The following is a 24,206-nucleotide window of genomic DNA, read 5'->3' as shown; positions in this document are numbered from 1 at the left end:
ATTGCGAGGGTGACGGGAAACCCTGTGCAGCGAGCGCCGCCATCTTGGACCAGCCCGAGGAAGATCCTGAGGGAACCGCGGGAGCAGTCGCCGCCGCCGCTGCCACCGCCACCGCCGCCAGCGCGTGTGCAGCTCCTCGGCCTGCCCGCTGCCTGCCCGCGCCTCGGCCGGCCGCGCCCGCCCCTCGCCCGCCGCGCCCGCCTTCCTCTTCCTCGTCCTGCCGCCCCCCTGCCGCCCGGAAAGCTGCCCAGCCACCAGCAGCCCCCCAGGTGAGCCAGGCCTTCCGCGGCGGCCGGCCGGCTGGGGGCTCCTCGCCGGGCTCTCCCGGGGTCAGGGGCGCGGGCGCGGGCCGCCGCGAGCCCGGGGTCGGCTGTGGGCTCCGCGGCGCAGGGCCTGACAGGAGTCCGTGCGGGGGCGCCCGCCGGAGCCCCGGGGCTCCCCGCCCCGCGGCGGGCTCCGGGCGCGGCGCGGGGCAGGCCGTGCGCGGCGTCGCCTTCCCCGCCTCTCCGGCCGGCCTGGGCCGACTCGCGCCTCCCGCGGGCCCCCATCTCCTTGCCGCCGCCGCCGCCGACCTCCCCGCGCCGGGTCTGTCCGCTCGGGCCGTGCCGCCCTGCAGCGAGCCCCGGACGTGGCGTCCCCTGGCCCGCAGGCCACGACGAGCCTCGAGCACAGAAGGCGGCCGCCCGGAGCCCCGCTGGCGTCTTGGAGCGACTCCGGCGTCCTTGCCGGCGGGGGTAGACTGTCGTGGACTCGGGCTGGGCGGGGGTCTGGGGGTCCTCGCGGCGAGGTTCTGGTTTGGGGGAAGCTCTGTGGTGTCTGTGGCACCCTGTAAGATCCCGATCGTAGGTAGCGTCTGGAATAACGAGGACAAAAAGTTTCTGGCCTTTCTAGAATTGAAGCAGAGAAGGCGGAGCCAAGTGTGTTTCGGTGGTTTGCTATTTACAGTGTGGTGGACACGGATTTGAGGTGTCTAGACCCGCAGGTTTAGCTCGCTTCAGACTGCTCTGCGTGGGGAGTGGAGGGTCTTCATCTCCCAGGTGAGGAAACCGAGGTGTCGAAGTCGATGTGGCTGCTTAACGATTGGTGCATGCAGACTGAGGTTAGGCCAGGGGTACAGACGTGACCACTGAAAATGTAGCTACCGCCTAAATCCCTTTTTCCTATGTTTGCGTTTGGATAACAGCTGATTTCTCCTTGATAACCCAAAGTCTGTCGGCCACTGCACTGCTAGTTCGCATTCTCAAACCCCAGAGGATAGATGACAAGATTTCCGTTTTATATTTGAAGAAGAAACTGGAGTTCCCAGAGAGCAGATGCTTTCCTGGTGGTCCCACAGCAAGTGTCCAGAGCCCAGATTTGAAGTCCTGCGAAGTTTGCTGCTCGCTTCATTCCTGTCAGAACTGCCCAGTATTTCGGTGTGGTTGTCGAGGACAAACGTGACCTTGCAGTAAGCCAGCTCCCACTCCCCCATTCCTCAAGACTTTGCAGAATTTTTCTTCAGTTTTCTGCTTACACCCATTTTCTTGGTCATGCCTTTGAGACTTGTAGTGGTTAGGAGTTTTGGAGGGTTTCCTCTCCAATACTGCCACTTTCTAGTGACCTCAAGCAAGTTACTTCACCTCTTCAGACTAAGGGTCCTTATCCATACAAGGGATAACTGTAGCCACATTTTAGAGTTGTTGTGAAGATTAAGTGGGGTTTAAAACCCTTAGCACATTGCTTGAAGTTTGGTCAGTTCCCATTGTCTCTGACAATGCCAGGCTAGTAGTGAGTGTCTAATATTTGTTGAGTGAGTGAGAGAAACCTGGCTTTGGAGAGCTGTAGAGTTAGATCTGAGCCTTAATCTTAGCTTTCCCTTTAGTAGTATATGACCATGGATGTATCTCCTCTCTGAGCTGGTTCCCTTATTTGTAAAGTGAGTTTTTAGAATTAGAGATTGCTCATAAAGTAGCTGACATATATTAGGCACTCAGTAAATGGCAGTTACTGTAAAAATGTAAAACCTTTAGAATTTTAATAACCTAAAAAATTCCCTTGGAATTAAAGCTACACTTAAAAACTTTTTTTTTACATTTCATGTTAAATTTCATTGTTGTGCATATTGCAGCCTTGCACAGTATTAAATATCTTTGCATAATCTTAGTGAGATAGTATACAATTAGAGGAAACTTTGTGTAAGGCAAATAAGTTACTTTAAAACTAGGGCTACTGAGATATGTTTCATTTTTTTTAAACTTGAAACTTTTTTGTGATTAAGAGTACTGTGCATTACTGGATACAGCAGTGTACAAGTAGAGGTATCAAAGATACTACATTTCTAAGAAACTTTTTCTTCTAGATAGTTTTAAACATATGCAAAATAGAGTAGTATATTGAGCTTTCATATACCCATTATCCAGTGTCAACAGTGCTCAGTCTTATTTCATCTATATATACTTGTACCCTCTCCACCAAATTATTATTTTTAAAAAACTTTTTATTGGAGTATAGTTGATTTACAATGTTGTATTAGTTTCTGCTGTACAGAAAAGTGAGTCTGTTATACATACACATGTATCCACTCTATTATTTTTATTTTTTATTTACTTTTAAAAATTCTATTTATTTTTATTTTTGACTGAGCTGGGTGTTCGTTGCAGTGCACAGACTTCTCATTGCAATGGCTTCTCTTGTTGTGAAGCACAGGCTCTGGGGCACTCGGGCTTCAATAGCTGTGGCCGAGGGGCTCTGTAGTCCTGGTGTGTGGGCTTAGCTGCTCCCAGGTATGTGGGATCATCTCAGACCAGGGATCGAACCAATGTCCCCTGCGTTGGCAGGTGGACTCTTACCCATTGTGCCACCAAGAAAGTCCTTCCACTCTACTTTAGATTCTTTTCCATCTACCAAATTATTTTGAAGCAAATCTCAGACATCCTTTCTCAGTAAATTTTTCACTATTTCTGATCCTTTTAATTCTAAGTGCAGGGTTTTAGTTTTGTTTTGTTTTTCTCATGAATACTTTCTTTCTGTGGACAGAGGTACAATATTACTTTATTTCCTGTTCACAGCATGCCATCATAATTAGTCTTTCTTGGAGAAATCAACTTTTTTCTTACCACATTAATTTATTAAAAAGTGTGACATTAAATATCTTGTCAAAACTGAGGTGATTTTTAGGTGGGTCTTGGAAATGAGTGGGTTATTTTCAGAGATTGCTTTAAGGTTGAGGACAGGAAATTGATCACATATTTTGATTAGTTTAATAGGTTAACTCCCAAAGTTTTGTGTCCACTTGACTGACAAATCAAGTAGCAGTCCACTTTAGTGGTCTCCTAAGCACACCAGAGTGCTTCTCTTCTTGAGTTCCATGAAGGGAGGGCCCATATATAAATATAAACATATATATATGTGTATTTTTTGATCATTATTGTCAAAACCTAACATAATTTTAAAAATATTTTTATATTGGAATCACAAAAGCAGTTTATCTTGGTTCAGGTGTTTTTAACAGCATTTTTCATGTATAAAAAAGCCTCACTTAGTTTAAACAACAAGGGTCAGAATTTAAATCCTCCAGAATATTTTTATTTAGGGGTTGCTTTTTTCCTTTGTTGTCTTGAATCGGTTACATAGAAATTCCACAGTAAACCTTATGTCCTAAGAGTCGAATAAAATAGCTATGTAACAGCTGTGAAAGCATTAGACAAGTGTGTAAGTTAATACAGCAAGGAGTCAAACCATAAGAAAATGAAAAAATACACTCCATTATTGGGAGTTAGAGCTGTTTCCAGTTTTTATGTTTTTTGTTTTGTTTTTATTTTTGGCCATACCAGGGGGCTTCTGGGATCTTAGTTCCCCCGACCAGGGATTGAACCTGGGCCCTCAGCAGTGAAAGCCACTGGATGGCCAGGGAATTCCCCTTGTGTTTGTTTTTTGAATCTGATCACGAGTCACTTCATATGATGTTCCCCATGTGGAAGTAATGTTGGAAGTATTATGACTGGGGTTTTTTTGTTTGTTCTTGTTTCGTATTAGAGTTATATGTAAAAATGCTTAAAATATTTAAACAGTCCTTTTTCTTTTACTTTTAATATTTTAGAGTATTACTAATGAATATAGTAGATGCTTATAGTGATATGTAAGGGTGTCCCTGGTGGCTCAGAGGGTCTGCCTGCAATGCAGGAGACCCGGGTTTGATCCCTGGGTTGGGAAGATCCCCTGGAGAAGGAAATGGCAACCCACTCCAGTATTCTTGCCCGGAGAATCCCATGGATGGAGGAGCCTGGTGGACTACAGTCCACAGGGTTGCAAAGAGTCAACACAACCGAGCGACTTTGCTTTCTTTCTTTCTTAGTGATGTGTAAAGAAAGTTAATAGTTTTCCTTTTCCTTTTTTCTCTTTCATTCCATGTGTTAATTTTTTACAGTTTGATGTGTATCCTTCCATATTGTATGCATATAGGATTGAGGGTGTGTATGTCTTTAAAAATGGGTATATGTTATCTCATGGAACCCTGCAGCATGCTTTTTTTTTTTCCCACTTAAAATCATGAATATGCTTCCTGGTTAATAGATATATCTAAATGATTTTTCAATTAGATGTGTATCATCTCATAGTACCGATGTACTTTATTTAGTCAAAATATTTTGGCACTTCAGATTCCCACAAGTGCTGTATTTGAAAGTGCTTACCTTCCTCTGTATTTGTACATTTCAGAACTAGTCATTTATATGTATAGTTCTATTTGGAACACTGTCTGATTCAGTAGATGGAGACAATGTGATTCTATTTGGGCACAACCGTGATTAGTGTTTAACATGCATTTAGTAACCATTAGGTCTATATGTATTGGCCTGGAAATAGATCCGTGCTATTGTGAAGTGAAAATAAAAGGTACCCGTTGTAGAGTTTCATTTAGTAGCATACTCCATTTAAATATATTTCTGACCTTAATAGTGGTATATGTTTCATGTTCACAAGATGAGGTGGAGAAATCTTTCGCTAAAACAGTATTAATAAGGGAGAGTGTTCAGTCCTGTCCGACTCTTTGCGACCCCGTGGGCTATAGGTTACCAGGCTCCTCTCCATGGAATTCTCCAGGCAAGAATACTAGAGTGTAGATCTCCAGGGGATCTTCCCAACCCAGGGATGGTACCCAGGTGTCTGTTGCAGGCAGATTGTTTACCACCTTAGCCACCAGGGAAGCCCCAAGCATAGTTAAAAGGGGCCGCTTGAACATGGGTCTACTGCACATACGTAATTTTGCATGAACTATGTCAGTAAACTATGGGAGTCCTTTTAAACCTTGTGTTAGTGGCTGCAGTGCTTGATAGTTTTGCCTGCCTGTCTGCTGCAATTAGTTCTCCTTTAACTCTGCTTTTTAGGATTTTTATTGTAATTTTTAAGAAACTTAACTAGAAAATTGGGTGGTGAGGTGGGGAACCAGGGTGATGGCTTTCAGTCTGAAATAGTGATAATTCTCTGTTATTTGTAAATAGCTTACTAATTAATGGTTGGAAATAAAATTTCAAAATCAGTCATCTGAGATATTAACAAATGCTTGTATGATTAATTAGCAGGTACACAAATTAGTACAACTATAATTGGTTTATAATTTCATGATTAGCCTTCAGAGCATTTCAAGTAGAAACTGGGATTGTTGAGTCCACAGTTTTAACATAATAAAATGAAAGGAAGCATAGTATGTACAGCTATAACCAAGTTAGAAGAAAGAAAAGACACAGCAACATCAGAGGAGACCCATGAGAGTAGCAGTCATTTAAAGATGACTAATTACTTTTCCCCAAGTTTGAATGGGGAAAAAGAAGTTTAAAAGAGAAGTTAAAAATGAATTAGAAGAGAGGAACCGGAAGGGAATGCAGCCCAAGAAGAAAGTAATAACCTTTAAATATCATTCTTATTGTGAGAGATGATTCTTTTCCTTGTCTTCAAAATTTTTTTGAATAATACCAGTTTGAACCTCAGGACCAATGTCATTCTTGTTTCTGGAAAAAGGAAATCAATCATACTAATGTATGATGTTCATAATCACAGTTACTTTAACTAGAAACACTTTCTTTTCTGAAAGAACTGGTCAAGGGAGTTTTCTGTGATGTGACTGATGATAAATGTGTTACAGCATGTCTCAGTTCTGTTGAATGTAATTCATACAGCTAAGTAGGAAGACTATATTGTGTGAAATGATTGTCTGATGATTTACTGTAATTAACAGCTTTCTCTTCCCTAATAACAATAATTCACTTATTTTAAATATGTACTTTTCCTGCAAGTTAAATTTTATTAGTTACTTAGAAATTTTATTTGAAATACAACATGTAGTAAGCTGTTAATTTCAGTAAATGAGTTTCCCCAATCCTGTTAAGTATCTGGTTCGTGTATGTGACAGTTGGCTAGAACAGTAAAAACCAGATTAAAAAAATACTGGAAAATCAGTTTTTTAAAAAATGAGGTTAAACTTTCATATTTATAAAGAATTTTTATCTTAGCTGAAAACTGCTTTGAGAATAAATTTTTTTCTTTCAGTTTTATTGGGGAGTAAAGTTTATTGTAAGTTATTACCAGTATTAGAATTCACCTCTTATTTCTCTAGGACCTAGCACAGTGTCAGACACAGTCAAGACATTCATTTGAATAAATGAGAGAGGTTTTTTTAAAGTTATTAAAAGTAGTAGAGAAATTAGGTTTCTTTAGGTTAAAGTCTTCTCTGAGGGTGAGAAATGAACTGTGATCTTCATACATGTCTTGTAATACATAAACTTTCAAATTTTACCACCACAATGTCATTATTTCACTTAAGTCCTGGAAAAATCCATAGCAGGCATTTGGTATATTGTTAACCTTCAAATACTATATTAGGAACTATGAAGTTATCGATAATTGACTTTTTAAAAAAAATCTACAAGAAAAACAATTTCATGTGTTTCTATTTCTGACATTTTGCTTAGAAATAATTACTTTTTCTTTGGATGCTATGATTATTTCAAGTAGAGTGAAAAGGTTATTTTGTGTTTATAAGTTGGTTACTTTTTATAACATTCTGTTGTAAAATCAAAGTGTTCCAAACAAATAGATCATCAGACTTGATGAGTTAACAGCAATGGAGACCTTAACAGGGAAGGAGGACTATTTATAATGATACTACTTAGAGTTAAATTTATAAAGATTTCCTTGATCGAAATTTTCCAGAGTAGCATTTCTTATCTGGTATTTCCTAAAGTGAAATATTGGAATTGTTTTGATATATGTTCTATTTCTGTGGATAATACATGAGAGTGTTGAAGCAGTGTTCATCCAAGAGAATTTGTGTATTTGATTGATTGGGGAAATGCAATTTAGTTCTGATACTGTAACCAACATTTTGTTTATAGTCACTGTGCTTTGTTTTATGTATCTTCACAGGACATACAGCTTGGATAACTTATGTATACTTTCTCCCTGAAGTAACTCAGTTTTCTCTGTCTCTAGTGCCACCATGGCAACTGCACCATACAACTACTCTTACATCTTTAAATATATTATTATTGGTAAGTTTATTTAACTTACACTCTTGTTTTCCAAAGGTTAAAATGCAAAATGTTTATATGCTAATACTTGACATAGGACTCCAGGGGAAGTGAATACTTTTCTTTTTCACTGCACAATTAACAACTCCTTTGGTAGGATTTATTTTTCATCAGTGATGTACCTGTTGCTTTGTGACCTTGGGTACAAAGCTGGCTGGCTACCTTTGAAGTGATGTTGTTTTTTCTTGAGGACTACCTGAAAGTTAATTCTGGGAATGAGATTCATTTCCTAGGAGCATTGATACATTGCAAAAATATCAGGAAATTTCTCAGAGCCCCCTGGATTCCAAAAATTGATAAAAATTCAGAATAATTGGGTAAGATACTTGAAATATAGTGGTAGTTTTTCACTTAATCAACTTTCAAGAAGATTTAGCTCAAATTAAGACAATGCTGTTTATCCATATGTAAGAGTAAGTTGAAATATACATATTTTTCTGTTAATTCTTCATATTAGTTTGGTTTAATATTGAGCTTATGTGGCTGTATTGTAATGCTTCCTTCACCAAAGGTTAAATTGCTGTTAGTACACTCAGAGATGATACCTGTTCTGTTACGATTTTCATGTGATGCACATTCTTTTGTGAAATTCTACAGGAAATATGAGATAAAATGGAATCTAGTGAATCAAATTTCCAAAGCTCATTATTTCTGCTTGTTATATGCTGCCCTGTTGGTCACTCCCAGGAGTTTTTGGCTTTTATGCATAGGTTAAGGGAAAAAACAAAAAGTTGCAATAGTTTAAAGTAAAAAACACTATTACAGTAGTTTCTCTGTTAAAAAGTTTATCCCAGCTGGTATCTATTTATTGACATAATTCATAACCAAATTCTACCACCAGTGAAGGTTGGGAATAGTCAATTTATATTATCACAGTGAAAACCTACCTTTAGGATCTTTTGAACTCATTATAAATTATGAAAATCTTTTAAGTGCCCAGAAGTTTGTGATGTAATATGGTAAAAGAGGTGTAGCAGTCATTGCATATAATTTTAAGAGGATCAAATTGAGAAATGTAATTACCACTTAAAACTTTTTTTTTTAAACAGGGGACATGGGAGTAGGAAAATCTTGCTTGCTTCACCAATTTACAGAAAAAAAGTGTAAGTTCAATGTGTAAGATGAAACATTGGTAAATTCTTATTGTCACTTTCCTACCTTTTAAAAAGTGTTATTTTCAGTATATTCTATGCAATAAAATACAACCTTTCCCTATATATATATGTACTTTTGTCTTTAGGAAGTGATTTTTTTTTTAATAGGTGCAGACAAAATGGAATATACTTGTATGTATAGTGTTGTTTTTTTATGCCATATATAGTTTGATTGACTAGATTTTTGATGATATAAACTTGTTTTAAAAATATGTACTATTAAAAAATAAAAATATATACTATAATTTCAAATTTAAATTATCTTTTTTTTTGTTCTCTGATTTTCCATTATAGAAATTATCTTACTAGGGGAAATGTGCTCATATATCATTTGCTAATAACTAAATAATAATAGATTGGAAATATTTAAAATGGAATTCTTTCTGCATTCATGACTGGTCATTTTAGATTCAAACTGATACTCTGTCTTGGGTGGTAGGAGAAGGGGCCATTTTATTTTATGTAACTAATAGGCTATATATGGTTGAAATTGTTTCCAATAGTTAAAATTGTTTCTGTGGCATTTTTTAGTTTAATGTAACATTTTATGAAGTGTTTAGCAGTCTGTATGTAGAGGAGTAATAATGGATATAGGTTTTCAGTGGCCTAATTATAAAGAAAGGATTAAGAGACTTGTTCTATTGGATTAGACTTGCAAATATATAATTATAAATACATAACTAAATTTCATGACCATCTTTGAAGTATTGGTAACATTTTACAGAATAAATACTTGTTTGAAAACTCCTAGAGTCCTAAAACCATTAATTTATTAGGTAAGAATTGTCAGAAGGCTCAATAGTTCAATGTTGGTATGAAGAGTTTATTAAAATCCTTATTTTTAATCAGCAGGTTCTTTTAGTCCAGAGGTCAGCAAATAGTGACCTGTGGGCCAAATCCAGGCACTGCTTGTTTTTAGAAATAAAATTTTACTGGAATGCTGTCGTGCCTATTTGATGTATTGTCTGTGGCTGCTCTTGTGCTTTAGCAGAGTGGAGTCCTTGTAACAGAGGTGTTTTGGCCCGCAAAACATGAAATATTTATTATTTGGTTCCTTGCAGAAATTTCTAAGCCTTGTTCCAGTCACATCCCTGTGACACCTTACTGAAGGGTTTCTGCTGATTTTTTTCTTTGCGTGCAAGCTTTAATCTGTTTAGAGCCTACAAGCATTAATGAGTCTTTTGGTTTTCTAGTGGATCATTTTCCCGTTGATCTTAATTTGAAGCTTTCTGCAAGTTGGAATATTGTATTTCTTTTCTTTCCGAACAGTTATGGCTGACTGTCCTCACACAATTGGTGTTGAATTTGGTACAAGAATAATTGAAGTTAGTGGCCAGAAAATCAAACTGCAGATCTGGGATACAGCAGGACAGGAGAGGTTTAGAGCTGTCACACGAAGCTACTACAGAGGAGCCGCGGGAGCGCTTATGGTGTATGATATCACTAGGTAAGAGATTCATAATTTTCAACCTTCGTACTTGAAAAAGGAAATCTACTTTAGGCAGTGTGATTTATTTTTTAATTGTTAGGCATTCTATAGTTTGTAATTGTGTATCTGTTAAATGAGATTATTATTTGGGTTTTATGGTTTTTTCCTCTAAATTGCTGTGTGTGAGATTTGATATATTGATAACATGTTGATTTTCTTATCTGAAAGTGGATAAGACTAAAGAAAACTTGAGATGCTGGTGGAGCTCGTGAAAGAATACTCTTCTGAAAAACAGTATCAGTTGAATTATTTGAAGTGAAATACTTCACACCAAATATTTTCACTTCGTTAGAAAGCAAGCAAATCTTCAAGAGTTACTCTTGCCTAGAGAATCCTGTGGACGGAGGAGCCTGGTGGGCTGCTGTCCATAGGGTCGCACAGAGTTAGACACGACCGAAGCGACTTAGCATGCATACATGCATTGGAGAAGGAAATGGCAACCCACTCCAGTATTCTTGCCTGGAGAATCCCAGGGACAGAGGAGCCTGGTGGGCTGCTGTCTGTGGGGTCGCACAGAATTAGACACGACTGAAGCGACTTAGCAGCAGCAACAGCAGTGTTAAAGTTCATGCCTTTTCAAAATAAAGCCAAGCAAAAGGATTAAGTAGTTTTGCTAATCCAACGTGGTAGATTATAAAAAATTCTCATACTTGAATCTGAAATATGTAATTGTTGGTTAAATTTTTGTGTGTCCTAAAATGGATTGAAGTAGCTTATGATACTTCATGCTGCAAGATTAAATTTATTTCAACCCTGCTATTTATGGAAACTCAAAGTAATTGATACAGAATAACAAAACTGGACCTTAAATGTTTGGCTTGGGAAAATCGTGCCGCTTCATTAAACGCTGTGCTGTTCATCTGGTGTAAGCTGGAAAATGAACCGGACCGCCTTCCATATGAACGCAGAGCGTCTTAAGTCAGCGCGCCTCTGGTCTCACCTTGCAGTGGGTAGGAATCAGTGAGTGGGACCAAGTGATACACTTTCCAAGTGTATTTCCTTTTGGGAAATGCTTTACACTGCTCTTGAGGAGTCACAATGAGAAATTCTGTAATAAAGGGACTCTTTAAGTTTGTTTAATTTGGTGTTTCCTAAGGTTATTTTATTCATTTAGAATAAAGATAGTGGATGATGATGATTATAGTGCTTGAAGTTTTACTAAATTTTCAAATTGGGTGGTCTCAGGGCAAAACAGAGGGAGACAGCCTTAAGGCTCTTCACTGGAGCCAAGCAACTGGTAAATAGTTTTGTGGGATGACGGCTAAAGAAACTGGCCATTTATACGGACATCCTTTTATGAGGGATGCATTCCTGAAGGCTCTGCATAATTGAAAACTGCATTCATTATTAATAAAATTTAACTATGGTGATGTGTACTTAAGTGTATCTATAGTATTCTAGATTGTCTTGCTTTTTCTGTGTGTGAGCTTTTTTTAATTCCAGCCTATTGAAATATGAGTGATAAGGCTTGTGCTTTTTAAAAATTATATTTGATCATTGTTTACTTAGAAAAGTTGAAAACAACTGGGAAAAAATTTTTTATGTGACTTTTTTTGACATGTAGGTGGTGGTTTGTGTATAATATGATATAGCACAATAAAAAGAAAATCTGAGTAAGGAATTCTTTTCAGTTCTCTCTGGGAAAGGATTAAATGTTTGGTATATCAGATTTTATATGAACACTGGCAGCTGGAGATGATGGAATATATTCACTAGACTGAACCCGAAACACTTCAAGGACACAGTGTCTGTAAACGGTCCTGCACCTGGCTCTGAAATCATTTCTACCTCTTTATGGGCCTCTGTTGCCTCACCTGATAGATTAATGTTCTGTGAGTCTGTATAAATTAGAAATATTTTTAACCATCAAAATTTTAAAAACGTTTTGACCTTTTTGGTAAAGTCTAATTAATAGTAGTAGTATACTCTATATTATTTTAAATTATTTGGATTTGTTTGCTGTCTTAGGTCCTACTTGGCTAATACAAAGGAGCCAGGAGTTTTTAAACTCTCAGATTGGAGAAAATGGAGAAATAAGGCATTCTGAATCCCCAAATGATTTAGCTGCTGGTAAATGAGAGTGTACAGTTAGGATAAACTCACTCTCTGATATACCTGGGGACTTCATTTTCCAGTCAAATGTATTAATCTTCTTAATACCAGTTTTTAAAATTTAGAGTTCAGAATTATTTTCCATCAATTTTTTATCTTGTTCCTTGCTGCTTATTGGTCTGTTTATGTTTTTAAATGTAAATAATTTACTCCTGACGTGTAAGTCATTAGCAAAGTTGTTGACTGTTGTTTATTTAAAACAAAAGGTTTGGCTAGATATTTGAAAAGTGTATGTTTACATTCCACAATTCTCTAGGGTAACAGTCTAGTCAAATAAAAAATACTTTTAAAGTGTATATTTAAAATATAGTTGATGAAGTTTCTTTTTTTTTTCTACTGAAATGGCAACTGTATGTGGCAGTCACAAAAATAAACTTTAATTTTTGCAGAAGAAGTACATATAATCACTTAAGCAGCTGGTTGACAGATGCAAGGAATCTCACCAATCCAAATACTGTAAGTTGAATGATGTCTGTTGTACAAAAAGCTTAAGATCTAAGTTGACCCAGAAAGGAAAGCCATTTGCTAAGTGGACTTCTTTTGTATTTGGGTACAAGAATGAGAGAATCTTTATCTTAAATTAATTGAAGAGACCTAAAGCCTTTTTTCAAATATGGATTATGCCAGGTTTCGCACTTCCACTTGGTTTTTGTTCATGTTTGTGGTTTAAGAAAAATGCAAGTTAACGCATGGGGTGGTGATCTCATGTCAGATGGAGACCATGAAATCGGAAACTTTCACTTTAATCTGCATTAGTTTCATAAAATGTTACCATTAGAGGAAACTGGGCCAAGTGTACTAGGGATCTCTATTATTTCTTACAACTACATAAGTCTGAATAAAATTTCAGTTAAAAATAAAAACGGTTCTCCGTATTATAAAAAGTTAGCCAGTCTGAAAAGATAGTTATTTATTTGAGATTTTAAAGACTAGCTACTATGCTAGGCTCTGCAGTATGCAAAAAAGAATGTGGGTCTTTGGCCAATAAAAGGTCATAGTCTAGTGGGGAGGTGGCCTGTGGGGATGCAGATAACTACTGAAAAGCAGAGGGAAAACAGCTGGGAAATAGGGGGACTGGTGTAGTGGGTGGTGGCGGTGAGTTTGGGGCGCCCAGTATGCACGGTGCTGTCTGGAGAAACCAGGTTTACAGAGGAGGTGGGGTTTGAGCTGGGACTTAAGGAGTAAAAGGTTTTGGTAGATGCTGTGGAGGGTATTCCAGGAGCAAGGGAGGAAAGGCGCTGAGCTGCAGCTGACTGAGCTTTGTGCGGGCGAGGCCTGCGCTCACTTGGCTTTGTGCCCCAGAACCTGGCAGTGGCCTGGTTTAGTAAAGATGGGACCAGTGGTAAGACTGGCTTTCGTCAGGGAACAGCAGCTTAATTATATTGAAAGTCAGTCAGCATGGTTTGCCTTTTATGCCAGGGACTGTGTCTGGAACTTTCCTATCCATTATCACATTAAACCTGCTGTAGGTATACATACAAATCTGTAGGTGAATGTTCATACAGCTTTGTTTGCAATAGTCAAAAGCTGGAAACAACCTAGATGGCTATCAGTAGGTAAATGGTGAAACAATTTGGTGCATCTGTTCTGGGGAATACTCTCCAGCCATACAAGGGAATCACCTGTAGATAAATAGATCTCGTGGGTGTTGTGCTGAGTGAAACAAGTCAGTCTCAAACGACTACATACTGTATGATTCCATTTATATAAAACATTCTCAACAAGAAAAGTCACTGAGTTGGGAGAGCAGATGTCTGGTTGCCAGGGGTTAGTGACGGGGTGAGAGGTGTGAGGTGGCCGCGCAGAGCAGTTCCTTTGTGATGAAGCTGATCGTGATGACACAGGTCTGTGCCTGCAGTAAGATGGCATGGAACTATACCCAGTAAAACTGAAACCTCAGTGAGGACTGTAGATTGTGCCAGTGTCAGTTTCCTGGTTTTGAGAGTGTGCAGTAAGTGTGTAAGATCCTGGTATTGGGGAAGCTGGTGCAAGGTGTGTAAGGGCTCTACCCTTCTGTAAACTTGTGTCATCTTCTGTTATATTCCAAGTAAAAGATTAAAAACAGCAAGAAAACAACTGACTGTAGAGCGTCGTTAGAGGAGCGTAATAAAAAAAATTAGCCATGTCCTTCTTGTTTCATTTATGCCGCTTAAAATCTTACCAGATCTTATAGAAGAAAGAAAAAAAATCTCTTAAGGTCCAGTGGAAACGTTGTTTTCTGTAACTTTGCCTTTGTTTTCTGTGTGAAGTTACAAACTTTCTAACTTTGTTGATCGTGTATGTTGTACCTCTGTCTTGTTAGCATGCCACGTTATGCCTCCCCTTTCATGAAGATGGGAAGCATGGTTTGGAAATGCTTAAGGAATGGAGAGCAGGCAGTGTTGTTTCCATTAAGCAAGCATTTCTTACTCTGAGTGCCTCTGTTATAATGGCCCTGTACTACTTAGCCATCGTGACTTTACCACTGTTGATTTTTTTAAAAACTTGATTTCATTTGTAGGTGTTACTGCCTTATTCTTTAGTGGACTAGTGGACTGTGTGTGGAAACACCTTCCCATCCTCAGTGGGAACTGGTCCTCGCTGATGGAAGAGTGCTGAAGGTTGACATTTGGGTCAAGATAGTTACAGTTCACGGACACCCATTTTTTGAAAGGACGGCAAGGGGCTGAAATTACACATGAAAAAAAGTTAATGATGGACAGCCCTTTTAGTGGAAACCATCCGTTTCTAAAGTATCTGGATCTATCACATCGGTTTTGAAGGGGAACATATTTTGCGTTGAATTTGAACTCACTATACATACGTTCTCCCACCTCCGCTGTCCCCTATCATGGATACAGTCATTTGTTATCAGTTGCTGCAGACTTAGTCTAACCTAGGGATAGTGTAGGGGAGGACAGGATTTGAAGGTCACAGTTCGGGTTTTCTACCTGAATTCTAATGTCCGCCTACCATGGACTCTTGAGTGATCTTTTAACAAGTCCTTATTTGCTTTATTTGAGTATTAATTTCCTTACTTGTAGCCTCAGAAGTTGAACTAGTAGTTTTAAATCTTTCTGTGGGTCCCAGGAACTTTGGAAAATGTAATGAAAGCCAGAAACCTTCTCTTCCAGGCAGTGTCCTGGAGGACATCCCTCTGTCCCTCTTCACAGTGATACCTTCATGATTCTCTAGTCATTGTCTGATGGGTAATTGCTAGTATTTAGTTTCCTTTTTAGACATGCATGCTTTTCCTCCGGATTTTTTGATTTTAGAGTTTTCATGTCTGATTTAAAGGTTACTTTTGTGTAAGACGTGTCTCTTTCGGTTACGATCCAGGTGATAATCCTCATAGGGAATAAAGCAGATCTGGAGGCTCAGAGGGATGTGACGTATGAGGAAGCCAAACAGTTTGCTGAAGAAAATGGTGGGTTTCTTTTGAGACTTAATGGCTTTTTTGGGTCACACATGGGAGCATTTCTAAGGAGAAGTGGGGTTTTATCAATGCAGATTATTTGACAGTTTTTTCTTTTTTTAAGTGCAAATTGCTCAAATCGAAGAATGAGGAAATAACAAAATGCATTTGTATTTGAGATTCATTTTGAGGGCAGTAGAATTATTTAATGAGATAAAGATTCCCTCCATCTCAGACTCATAGTGTTTCATAAAATACTGTGGTAGGAGTACTGAAAGCTGATGGGAAACTTTTACTTAGAAGTCACTAAAGAGAATGTCCTTGTGAGTTAATTTGAAATGTCCTTCATAGTCTGAATTTTATTTTTAGGTTTATTGTTCCTTGAAGCAAGTGCAAAAACGTAAGTATGACTAAAATTAATAGATCATTTTTAATTCTATTCAAATTTCTCTAAGTAGAATCACATATATATAAATGTATAATGTATATGTACATATAATGTATAATATGTAAATGTGTAATGCTTATGGCAGGGAAAACAGCAAAATATGTAAATGTGTAATGCTTATGGCAGGGAAAACAGCAAAAATCCCTTTGCTTGTTTCACATTTCAAAATAATGTTTTTTGTTACTTTCCCTAAAATATTATACCTTGATCATACCCATTGGTAATACAGGTTAATAAATGAAATTGTGTTAACACAAATTGTGTAAAGGCTAAAAGTGACCTTTACAACCAAGGCTGAATTTGGCATCTTGGACTCAAGGTTGGTCAACCTGTTGATTTAATACTTCTCATTGCAGTAAAAGCATGACTTTAGGAAATATTCAACGTCTTAAGAGGGATTAGAAGCATAATTAACATTTCTAATTGTTATTCTGCGTTCATTATTGAACCCCAGGACTCCCATCATAGTTCTTCATTTATTAAGTCAAATACTCCTTGTAGTGGTGAGAAACTAGCCCCTTTTTGTTTAGCCTCATCTGTACTGTTGGTCCTAAAAGGGCCAATACCAAACATGAACATGGCTAAGCATGGTAAGAACAGTATAGTTTATGCTTGGCTAATCAGACCATACAAATCCTGGAATACTGTTTGGAGATAATTTTATTTCTGTTTAGAGTACCCCCTATTATGGCCTGCTTAATTATTGTTACATGTTAGTATATAGCATTTTAATGATTAGAGCATATACAGTTTCAAATTGGGTTTGTAGAAAGAGCTCTTAGGATTGTTTATATGCTTTCCACAGAAAATATTTTCCCATGTTGTTCTCTTAGCTCAGGCTTCTGGTAATCCCTTATTAGATGACAGTGGCTAAGTTGAAGACATCATGGCAGTTGACTAAAGGTTAGCAGAAGGTCAGTGTATAATGTCTTATGTTTTGTAGAAAGCTATGGTTTGCCAGTAAAGTTGTCGATTGCCTCTTAGGGGCGAGAACGTGGAAGATGCTTTCCTTGAGGCCGCCAAGAAGATCTACCAGAACATTCAGGACGGGAGCTTGGACCTGAACGCCGCTGAGTCCGGTGTGCAGCACAAACCCTCAGCCCCGCAGGGCGGCCGGCTAACCAGCGAGCCACAGCCCCAGAGAGAAGGCTGCGGCTGCTAGTGACCTCCTCGCGTGGCTCTCAGTTCCCCTTTCACCTCTGTCTGTTGGAAGCAGTACTTTTTACTGCTTCACTGTCTTCTGTACATCTTACTGGATTTAATTAAAAAAAAAAAAACAACTCTGTTGTAAAAACAGTTTAACACAATACTAAACTGCTAAACAACTAGATGTAATCAGGTTATCAAAGGCAAGTAGAGTAATAAATCTCTCCTGCATGGTGAATCTACATTTTTTTTCCCCTTGATTGTCCTCGTGATAGGTATGTCACCAATCCATGATTTAAACTGAGCACTGATGCTGGACTTGATTTTTTACCCCTCCCTCTTTTTGGCAAGGCTTTGTCTCATTGTACGGTTTAATTTGATGATATCTTAAGCTTTCTTCCCATCTTTAACTGTTCAGGTATGTCTGTTGTAACCCATAAATTTATTGCTGTGAAATGACTTCTGATGATACAGAAAGGGTTCTTCAAAGCCTTTTGTTTTTGTCGGATAAATTCCCTGTTGTGTGGGTGGCATTTTTCTTAAGGCGGTTTGCTTCTGTCTTAGCCTTGCACAGCGAAAATATCCATTTATCTTTTTTCTTATGCTTAATTAATAGCTTTATCCTTTTTTTTTTTACACCATTTTATCTTTTTCTCTTTAGCAGAAAGTAAATATGTATAAAATTTGAAGGAACCGAACTAACAATACATTCTGTGTATATTATTTTAATGAAGAAAATAAATTGATTACTGGCCTTGGAACAGTATAAAATACCAGTTTGTACAGTAGGACCTATATGTGACCATGTTACTCCCTTCCACTTCACACGAGGAGAGAGACACACCTGCTCACACGATATACTGGCTCCGCCCTTTGGTGCCGGCAGTGTCTGGGGACATATGCTGGAAAGAGCTCCTGGCGTGAGAGGGTTAACACTAGCAGATTTTGTTCCATCTTTGCACTGTGGCTTACCTGCTGATTTTCTTAACTGTTCTTGTGCAATCAACAATGTGCTAACCTGCTTTTCTCTTTTGTAAACATTTTGCATTACAGGCTGCATTTCTTGCCTTACTGTATAGAAGAAGAAAAAAGGCTGGGTTTCTTATTGCACATTTTAAGCTTTTATACCTGTATCTTGGAATGGTAAGATTCTGAACCAGACAGCCAGAACTGCAGGTCTGCTGTTAAGGGATTTTAAATAGTGCATTTTTAACACTACAGTGAAATAATTTAAGATACCCCTTGTATTCTTAGTATATTTATGTCATGTTGGCATAAATTGTTTTGTAAAGGGGAAAGTGTTTGTAATGGTGTTTCAGTGTTTGTACTGATAGAAAGTCAGTTACTACTTTGCACTAGTGGTGTGGCCACTGACAGAATACTGTATTGCAAGGGAAACGATCTTATTTCTTTAGACAACACACTTAGGTTTTACCAAGTTCTTTACTTCTGTTGATCGATTCCTAATTGAGTTTATGGTTCAGGATGAGAATTGAGAAGTTATTTGAAGTAGGAGAGGTAAACCTCAGTGTATTATATAAAATGCACCCTCAGCTCAACTGCTGTGTTTAAAATACACATTTTAAATCCCTATTTACAGACACTAAAGTAAAAAATACTGCTTTCTGGGTTGTAAACGTGGTAGTACCAGAGTATTGTATAGTCAATGTTAAATAAAAGCCAAAACTGGAATGTGCAGAAAATAGGATTTGGTTAATTTGTGGACTCATCTTTATTTTTGTCTTTTGTTTAACTTTTTTAAAAAACAAGATACCTGGAGTATATCCGGTATATTCTGTTAAGGACTTACAGTGATCCGTTTTGCTTACACTGTTGCATCACAAGGGACTCACCCAGGGACCATGACCTGCTGGTATGTATGTATATATTTACAAAAACAAAACAAACGAACCACCCACTGGGGTATAAGGTAGCAATCACAGACTGAAGACTGTGGCTTGTTGAGGTGCAATACCCTGATCCCCGAAGTCGGTTACAGCGGGTCTCAGCTGTGTCTGCGGCAGGATTCACTCAGACTGCTGTACTCTTCCATTGGATGTAACAAAATGCTATTAATCTGAATATTTGTAAATAAAGTACCTGTATCTAGATTAAGTTAAAATTGTTTGCCTTATTTTCTAAATTATAACAGGATTTCATATTTTCTTCAGGCAAATAGTTATTTGGCATTAAGTTGCCAGTTTTTATTGCAGAACTGTCCTTAATTGTTTAAAAAGAGAAGTCTATGTAAGTAGCATATAAATCCACGTCACTCAGTAACGGAGCTCCGGTCTGGCCCATGTATTCAGATCACACTTGCAGTCGTTCTCGGCCTTTTTCAGCGTGGGATCAGCACGTCTGGTGGCTGACCCTGTTCTCCCTTGACTCTGCTTGGGACCAGATTCTGTCATTTGCATGTGTAATCAATCCCCTGTAATAAACTTGGGTGCTCAAAAAGAGAGGGGCGGATCGTTGTAACATCTATGTGCCAGACAATGGGCAAGTACACCTTGGAGAGAATGTGAAATTCTTTTAATTTTTAATCCCTGGAGAGCTTATTACTTGTGTGGTCACCTGCTTTTCTGGGTTCCTTGTTGCCCTTGCACCTGTGAGGCCCTGATTAGTAATTGGTGCTCAGTACTCGATGCGTTAGACATTCCAGTATGATGTTCAAGTATTTTTCATGGACAATAAAGTGTTTGATGCAGTGATTTTGATTTTTTTTGGGGGGGGGGGATGGTTGGTGATATTTACATAACACTAGTTAGAGGGAGTCGAGTTTCTTCGGAAAGATGTCTTTTGAGACCACGTGTTTGGCTTCATACATGAATTATCTTCTAATTCAATAAGACTAGAGTTTCGGGAACTTCTCCACACACTTGTTTTAAGTGTGCTCTTTTCTTATAAACATGTGGCTCAGTTCACACCCTTAACAAGACCAAATGATTCCTGTTCGTGTGGCAGTTTAGGAAGAAAATATTTGACCCTCATTCAGCACGTGGACAGACCAGGATACTGTCCTTTTGAAGGGTTTCAATAACTGTTAAATAGGCCAGGCTTTTAAGCATTTTGCCAAGACTTGTGAAAATGAAACAAAGAATGTAAGTACAAAAGACAAATCAATTTTATATTGGAAATAGATGTTTTTTAGAACTTACTGAGTGTTCATAAATTTTATGCCATTTTCACTGTCTTTAATCATATTTATCCCATGTCAGTCGCTATCCCAGATCTTAATGGTCCAGCTCTAGGCAAACAACTTCTTAGGAATATGAACCTCAGTAGGTGGTCAGAGAAGAGCGCTATTCTATATAGAGTAACATGGTATATAATACCTGTTCTGGTTCAGAAGGTGTCTAGGAACCTAGAAAATAGTTCTTGGGAATATTTTAAAACAGTCCTAAGGTCTGAACACAATTTGCATTTACCCCCGGATCAGATTCTCCAAGGGCCTCCCCGGCGGCTCAGGGGTAAGGAATCCGCCTGCCAGTGCAGCAGACTCGGGTTCGATCCCTGGGTCAGGAAGGTCCCCCGGAGAAGGAAATGGCAGCCCACCTCCAGTGTTCTTGTCTGAATAATCCCATGGACAGAAGAGCCTGGTGGGCTGTAGTCCATGGGGGTCGCAAAGAGTCAGATGTGACTGAACAACTAAAAATGCACACAGATTTTTCCAAAGTTCTAATTTTCCACCAAAGAATATTTTTTGTTGAGGAAAGGCATCTGAAGTATGTATATCTGAAGTATATATTACAGTTTTATAATAGGTATTCTCAAGTGGTAAAATACATTCACTGATGGATACAACATACTTCAACCTGCAGACAGAGATGGAAAACCATTCGAAAGACTTGACATTTTCTTGGAATTAGGGTAAAAAATTTATGGGTTTACTGTAGATCCGTGAAATGTAAAGTCAGATGTCAGACTCAAATTTTTTTTATCTTTTATTTTCATATGAAAATAGATTTTAAACAAATCCAAAAATAACTTTTGGCACTATAAATAAAGAGGAGCTTAAGTATGTTTTTAACCTTTCTAACTAGATTTTACCAGTTTATAGATTCAGATCAGCACTGGTTTTATAATAACACACTTCAAAGGTTAAAAAAAGAAAACCCTCAGCCATGTAAGCCCCTGGTTTAAATTGGATACAGTGTTCCCATGTGTACAGGTGACTCACACAGTAACCAGAAGTGGGATAAACTACAGTGGAGTTCTCAGCATCTGAACTGACTGGATCTTGGTGAAACCAAGTGGCGTCCTAACTCTGCAGTCTGGGGCAGCGGAGAAGGTTGCTCCTCCTATTCAGGCAAGATCGTCTTCCCCCATCTGGCTGAGCCACTCGTCCTACAACACGATGAGAAGGTACTAAGGATGAATTCCTGCAACGGTAAAAACAGGTTTTAACTAAATTCACAGAACCAGATGATAGCATCATGGCTAACAGGTAAAATACATATTTGAGTACTTCTTTGGAAAAATGTTTTTAAGATGAACCACCATACAAAATTACCCAGGATAAAAGTTAGACGGTTACTTTTCTTAAGAGTATGATAAGCTAGAATTCAACATCTGCCAATTGAAAGTGCTAGTTATTTATAAATAAAAGAACGTTTTGTAACGTACCCCGTGAGCAGGAAGCTGAGGACAGCATCAGTGTCGGTAACTGTCTACTGACTGCGATGGACCTTGTAGAACTTGACGGAAGGAGCTCTGAAGAGAAGGAAGATAAAACGTTACGCTCAGAAGCCAGCCCGCTAACTCCAACCTAGTTCAGCTTTTCACCCCACAGACTCCGGAGCCCAGCGTCATTCTAACGAGCCGCGCGCTAGGCACTGCCTCTACCACTGCCTGCTCCCCTCCTGGACCTGGGCGCCTCAGGTCTTCCGGCCGCCACGTGAGCTGAAGACAAGCGGCGCCCAAGCCCCTGCGCACCCGTCTCCCACTCCGCCGGGCTCTCCCCTCCAGGGTCGTCAGCTCTGTAATGCTCTGTGCCTCTGACCCTCTTCCTCACGGCCTGCCCTGGGGCCCATGATGGTTTTGGCCTGTATCTGACTTGGGTCCTACCATGAAAGATTTAAGGTGATCATATTCAAATCTTGGCTCTGCTGCTAATGAACAAGCTGTGTGTCTATTAAAGATGCAAACTGGCCTTGAATGTTCTTGTGGCTCAGACACACAATACACACAATACACTGCTCTGTGGTAAAGACAGATCAGCCTCTAAATCCTGGTTTTGTCTTTTGTCTTTCGCTATGACCTTGACATCATTTTTTGTTTTCTACAATTTCTTTACCTATATAGAAGAATAAATCCTAGTCCCCAGGATATAAATGAGGCAATACATGTAAAGTGTTTAGTACACACACACAGTGCGTGCTAAGTCGCTTCAGTCATGTCTGACTCTCTGCGACTGTGTGGACTGTAGCCCGCCAGGCTCCTCCGTCCGTGGGATTCTCCAGGCAAGAATACTGGAGTGGTTGCCATGCTTTCCTCCAGGGGATCTTCCTGACCTCTAGGGATCGATCCCACATCGCAGGCAGATTCTTGACCGCTGAGCCACCGCACACACACACTAGGCATGCAAAACGGTAGCTCTTATCTGTCTGACAGGAACACTGTGTTACTACTTACAGATTCCATGAATATATTTTATGTTCCTCCTAAATAATTACTAACCTCATCTAGGTCTCACACAGAAAAACCTGTGAAATCCAGTGTTGTGCTTTTTTTTTTAATAGACTCTCAATTAAGAGTTCAAACTGTGCTCAAACTTCGCTTAGGACTAGCAATTGGCACAACCACCTTTCCCAAGCGGACAGACTAAACTGGGACACAGTTGGCTTCAGAGGTCTAAACTCTTCTATTTTTGACTGTGCCACATGGCGTATGGGATTTTAGCTCCCCAACGAGAGGTTGAACCCAGGCCCTCGGCAGTGGGAACACAGTCTTTAACCACTGGACCAGCAGGGAATTCCCTAAACCCTTTATATTTACCAAATAGACAATAAGGAAATCCGAAAGTGGAACGCCTCCATAGGAGAATCAACTATGTCCCTGTTTCCTAGCTGATTTCCTAAATCATCAGCTCATCCTCTTTACACATCTACTACCAACCAATTGATTCCAGTTTCCCCAGGGACCATGAGAACTTCTGTGAGTCTTCCCTCAGACAACTTTCCCCGAGATTTGAAGGTGACATTTGTGTCCTTCCACCTTCACATCTTGGGGAAACTGATGCCCTTCGGGCTTCCCTGGTAGCTCAGCTGGTAAAGAATCTGCCTACAATGCAGGAGACCCCGGTTCGATTCCTGGGTTGGGAAGATCCCCTGGAGAAGGGAACAGCTACCCACACCAGTATTCTGGCCTAGAGAATTCCACAGACTGTATGGTCAATAGGGCCGCAGAGTTGGACAGGACTGAGCGATTTTCACTTTCATTTTTCATTTTTTTGTGTCCTGAGTCTACTCTAGGCTGTGGGCCTCAAAGCTTTCAGGGACTTTCCGTGTACAAGTCAGACCACTTGTGAAGAGCCTCCTCCTACCTGACTTGGTCCAAGATGGGAGTCCTCTGCAAGGGACGATTCGAGCTGAGACAGACTGGCTGACGACGTGGACTCCACAGACGTGCTGGTGACCAGCTCCCCTAAGGCGTCGACCTGCCTCCTCAGGCTGTGTAGCGTGCCCTCGGTCTGACGCTTCCCTTTGCTCAACACTTCTGCCTGCTTGGACATACAGTGTCGGAGCTGGGCCTGCGAGCGGTACGGGAAGGCTTAGGGCTTTACACGGAGGGAACGTGTCAGGACTAGTACTGAGCAGCTCCCTCACGTTTAATGTTTGCAAGGCAGATCTGACCGTCAGGACACAGAAGTGGCTGCTGAAACTCCTCGTCGTCAAAACTT

At 39.6% G+C, this 24,206-nt stretch overlaps 2 protein-coding genes across 34 annotated transcripts in view; one reads left to right on the top strand and one right to left on the bottom strand.

Moving 5' to 3' along the window:
* Positions 1-20,016, top strand: RAB14 (RAB14, member RAS oncogene family). 23 transcript variants are annotated; one of them, XM_081528735.1, is made up of 10 exons: positions 1-269; positions 892-1,037; positions 1,288-1,447; positions 7,465-7,523; positions 8,612-8,665; positions 9,986-10,163; positions 12,707-12,773; positions 15,636-15,723; positions 16,081-16,111; positions 17,144-20,016. In XM_081528735.1, the coding sequence occupies exons 3-10, from the start codon at positions 1,314-1,316 to the stop codon at positions 17,319-17,321; spliced, it is 789 nt and encodes a 262-aa protein (XP_081384861.1). In that variant the 5' UTR covers positions 1-269; positions 892-1,037; positions 1,288-1,313; the 3' UTR covers positions 17,322-20,016. The 23 variants fall into 23 exon arrangements, with proteins under 23 accessions (XP_081384861.1, XP_081384908.1, XP_081384849.1 ...); XM_081528782.1 differs by having other exon boundaries at positions 7,399-7,523; XM_081528723.1 differs by having other exon boundaries at positions 1,184-1,447.
* A 952-nt stretch (positions 20,017-20,968) lies between these two features.
* Positions 20,969-24,206, bottom strand: part of CNTRL (centriolin) — an 89,096-nt gene continuing 85,858 nt past the window's right edge. For all 11 annotated transcript variants that reach the window (XM_081528577.1, XM_081528583.1, XM_081528603.1 and 8 more), the window contains 3 exons: positions 23,850-24,056; positions 21,932-22,018; positions 20,969-21,687 (listed from right to left, as the gene is read on the bottom strand). In XM_081528577.1, the coding sequence (XP_081384703.1) occupies positions 21,959-22,018; positions 23,850-24,056 (267 nt within the window). In that variant the 3' untranslated portion in view covers positions 20,969-21,687; positions 21,932-21,958. The remainder of the gene's footprint in view (positions 21,688-21,931; positions 22,019-23,849; positions 24,057-24,206) is intronic.

The sequence above is a fragment of the Giraffa tippelskirchi genome, chromosome 1, assembly GCF_054371585.1.
Source record: "Giraffa tippelskirchi isolate mGirTip1 chromosome 1, T2T-mGirTip1v1.2.pri, whole genome shotgun sequence".
Classification (NCBI taxonomy): Eukaryota; Metazoa; Chordata; class Mammalia; order Artiodactyla; family Giraffidae; genus Giraffa; species Giraffa tippelskirchi.
The sequence above is the reverse complement of the archived record's forward strand: the minus strand, read 5'-3'. Positions and strand labels throughout refer to the sequence as shown.

Excerpts from the sequence above, each read along its gene's own strand:
- RAB14 (XM_081528712.1), top strand. The coding sequence starts at position 1,314 with ATGCTTTCCTGGTGGTCCCACAGCAAGTGTCCAGAGCCCAGATTTGAA. Across the intron at positions 1,448-7,464 it reads AGGACAAACGTGACCTTGCA|TGCCACCATGGCAACTGCAC; the intron begins GTAAGCCAGCTC and ends CTCTGTCTCTAG. Across the intron at positions 7,524-8,611 it reads CTTTAAATATATTATTATTG|GGGACATGGGAGTAGGAAAA; the intron begins GTAAGTTTATTT and ends TTTTTTAAACAG.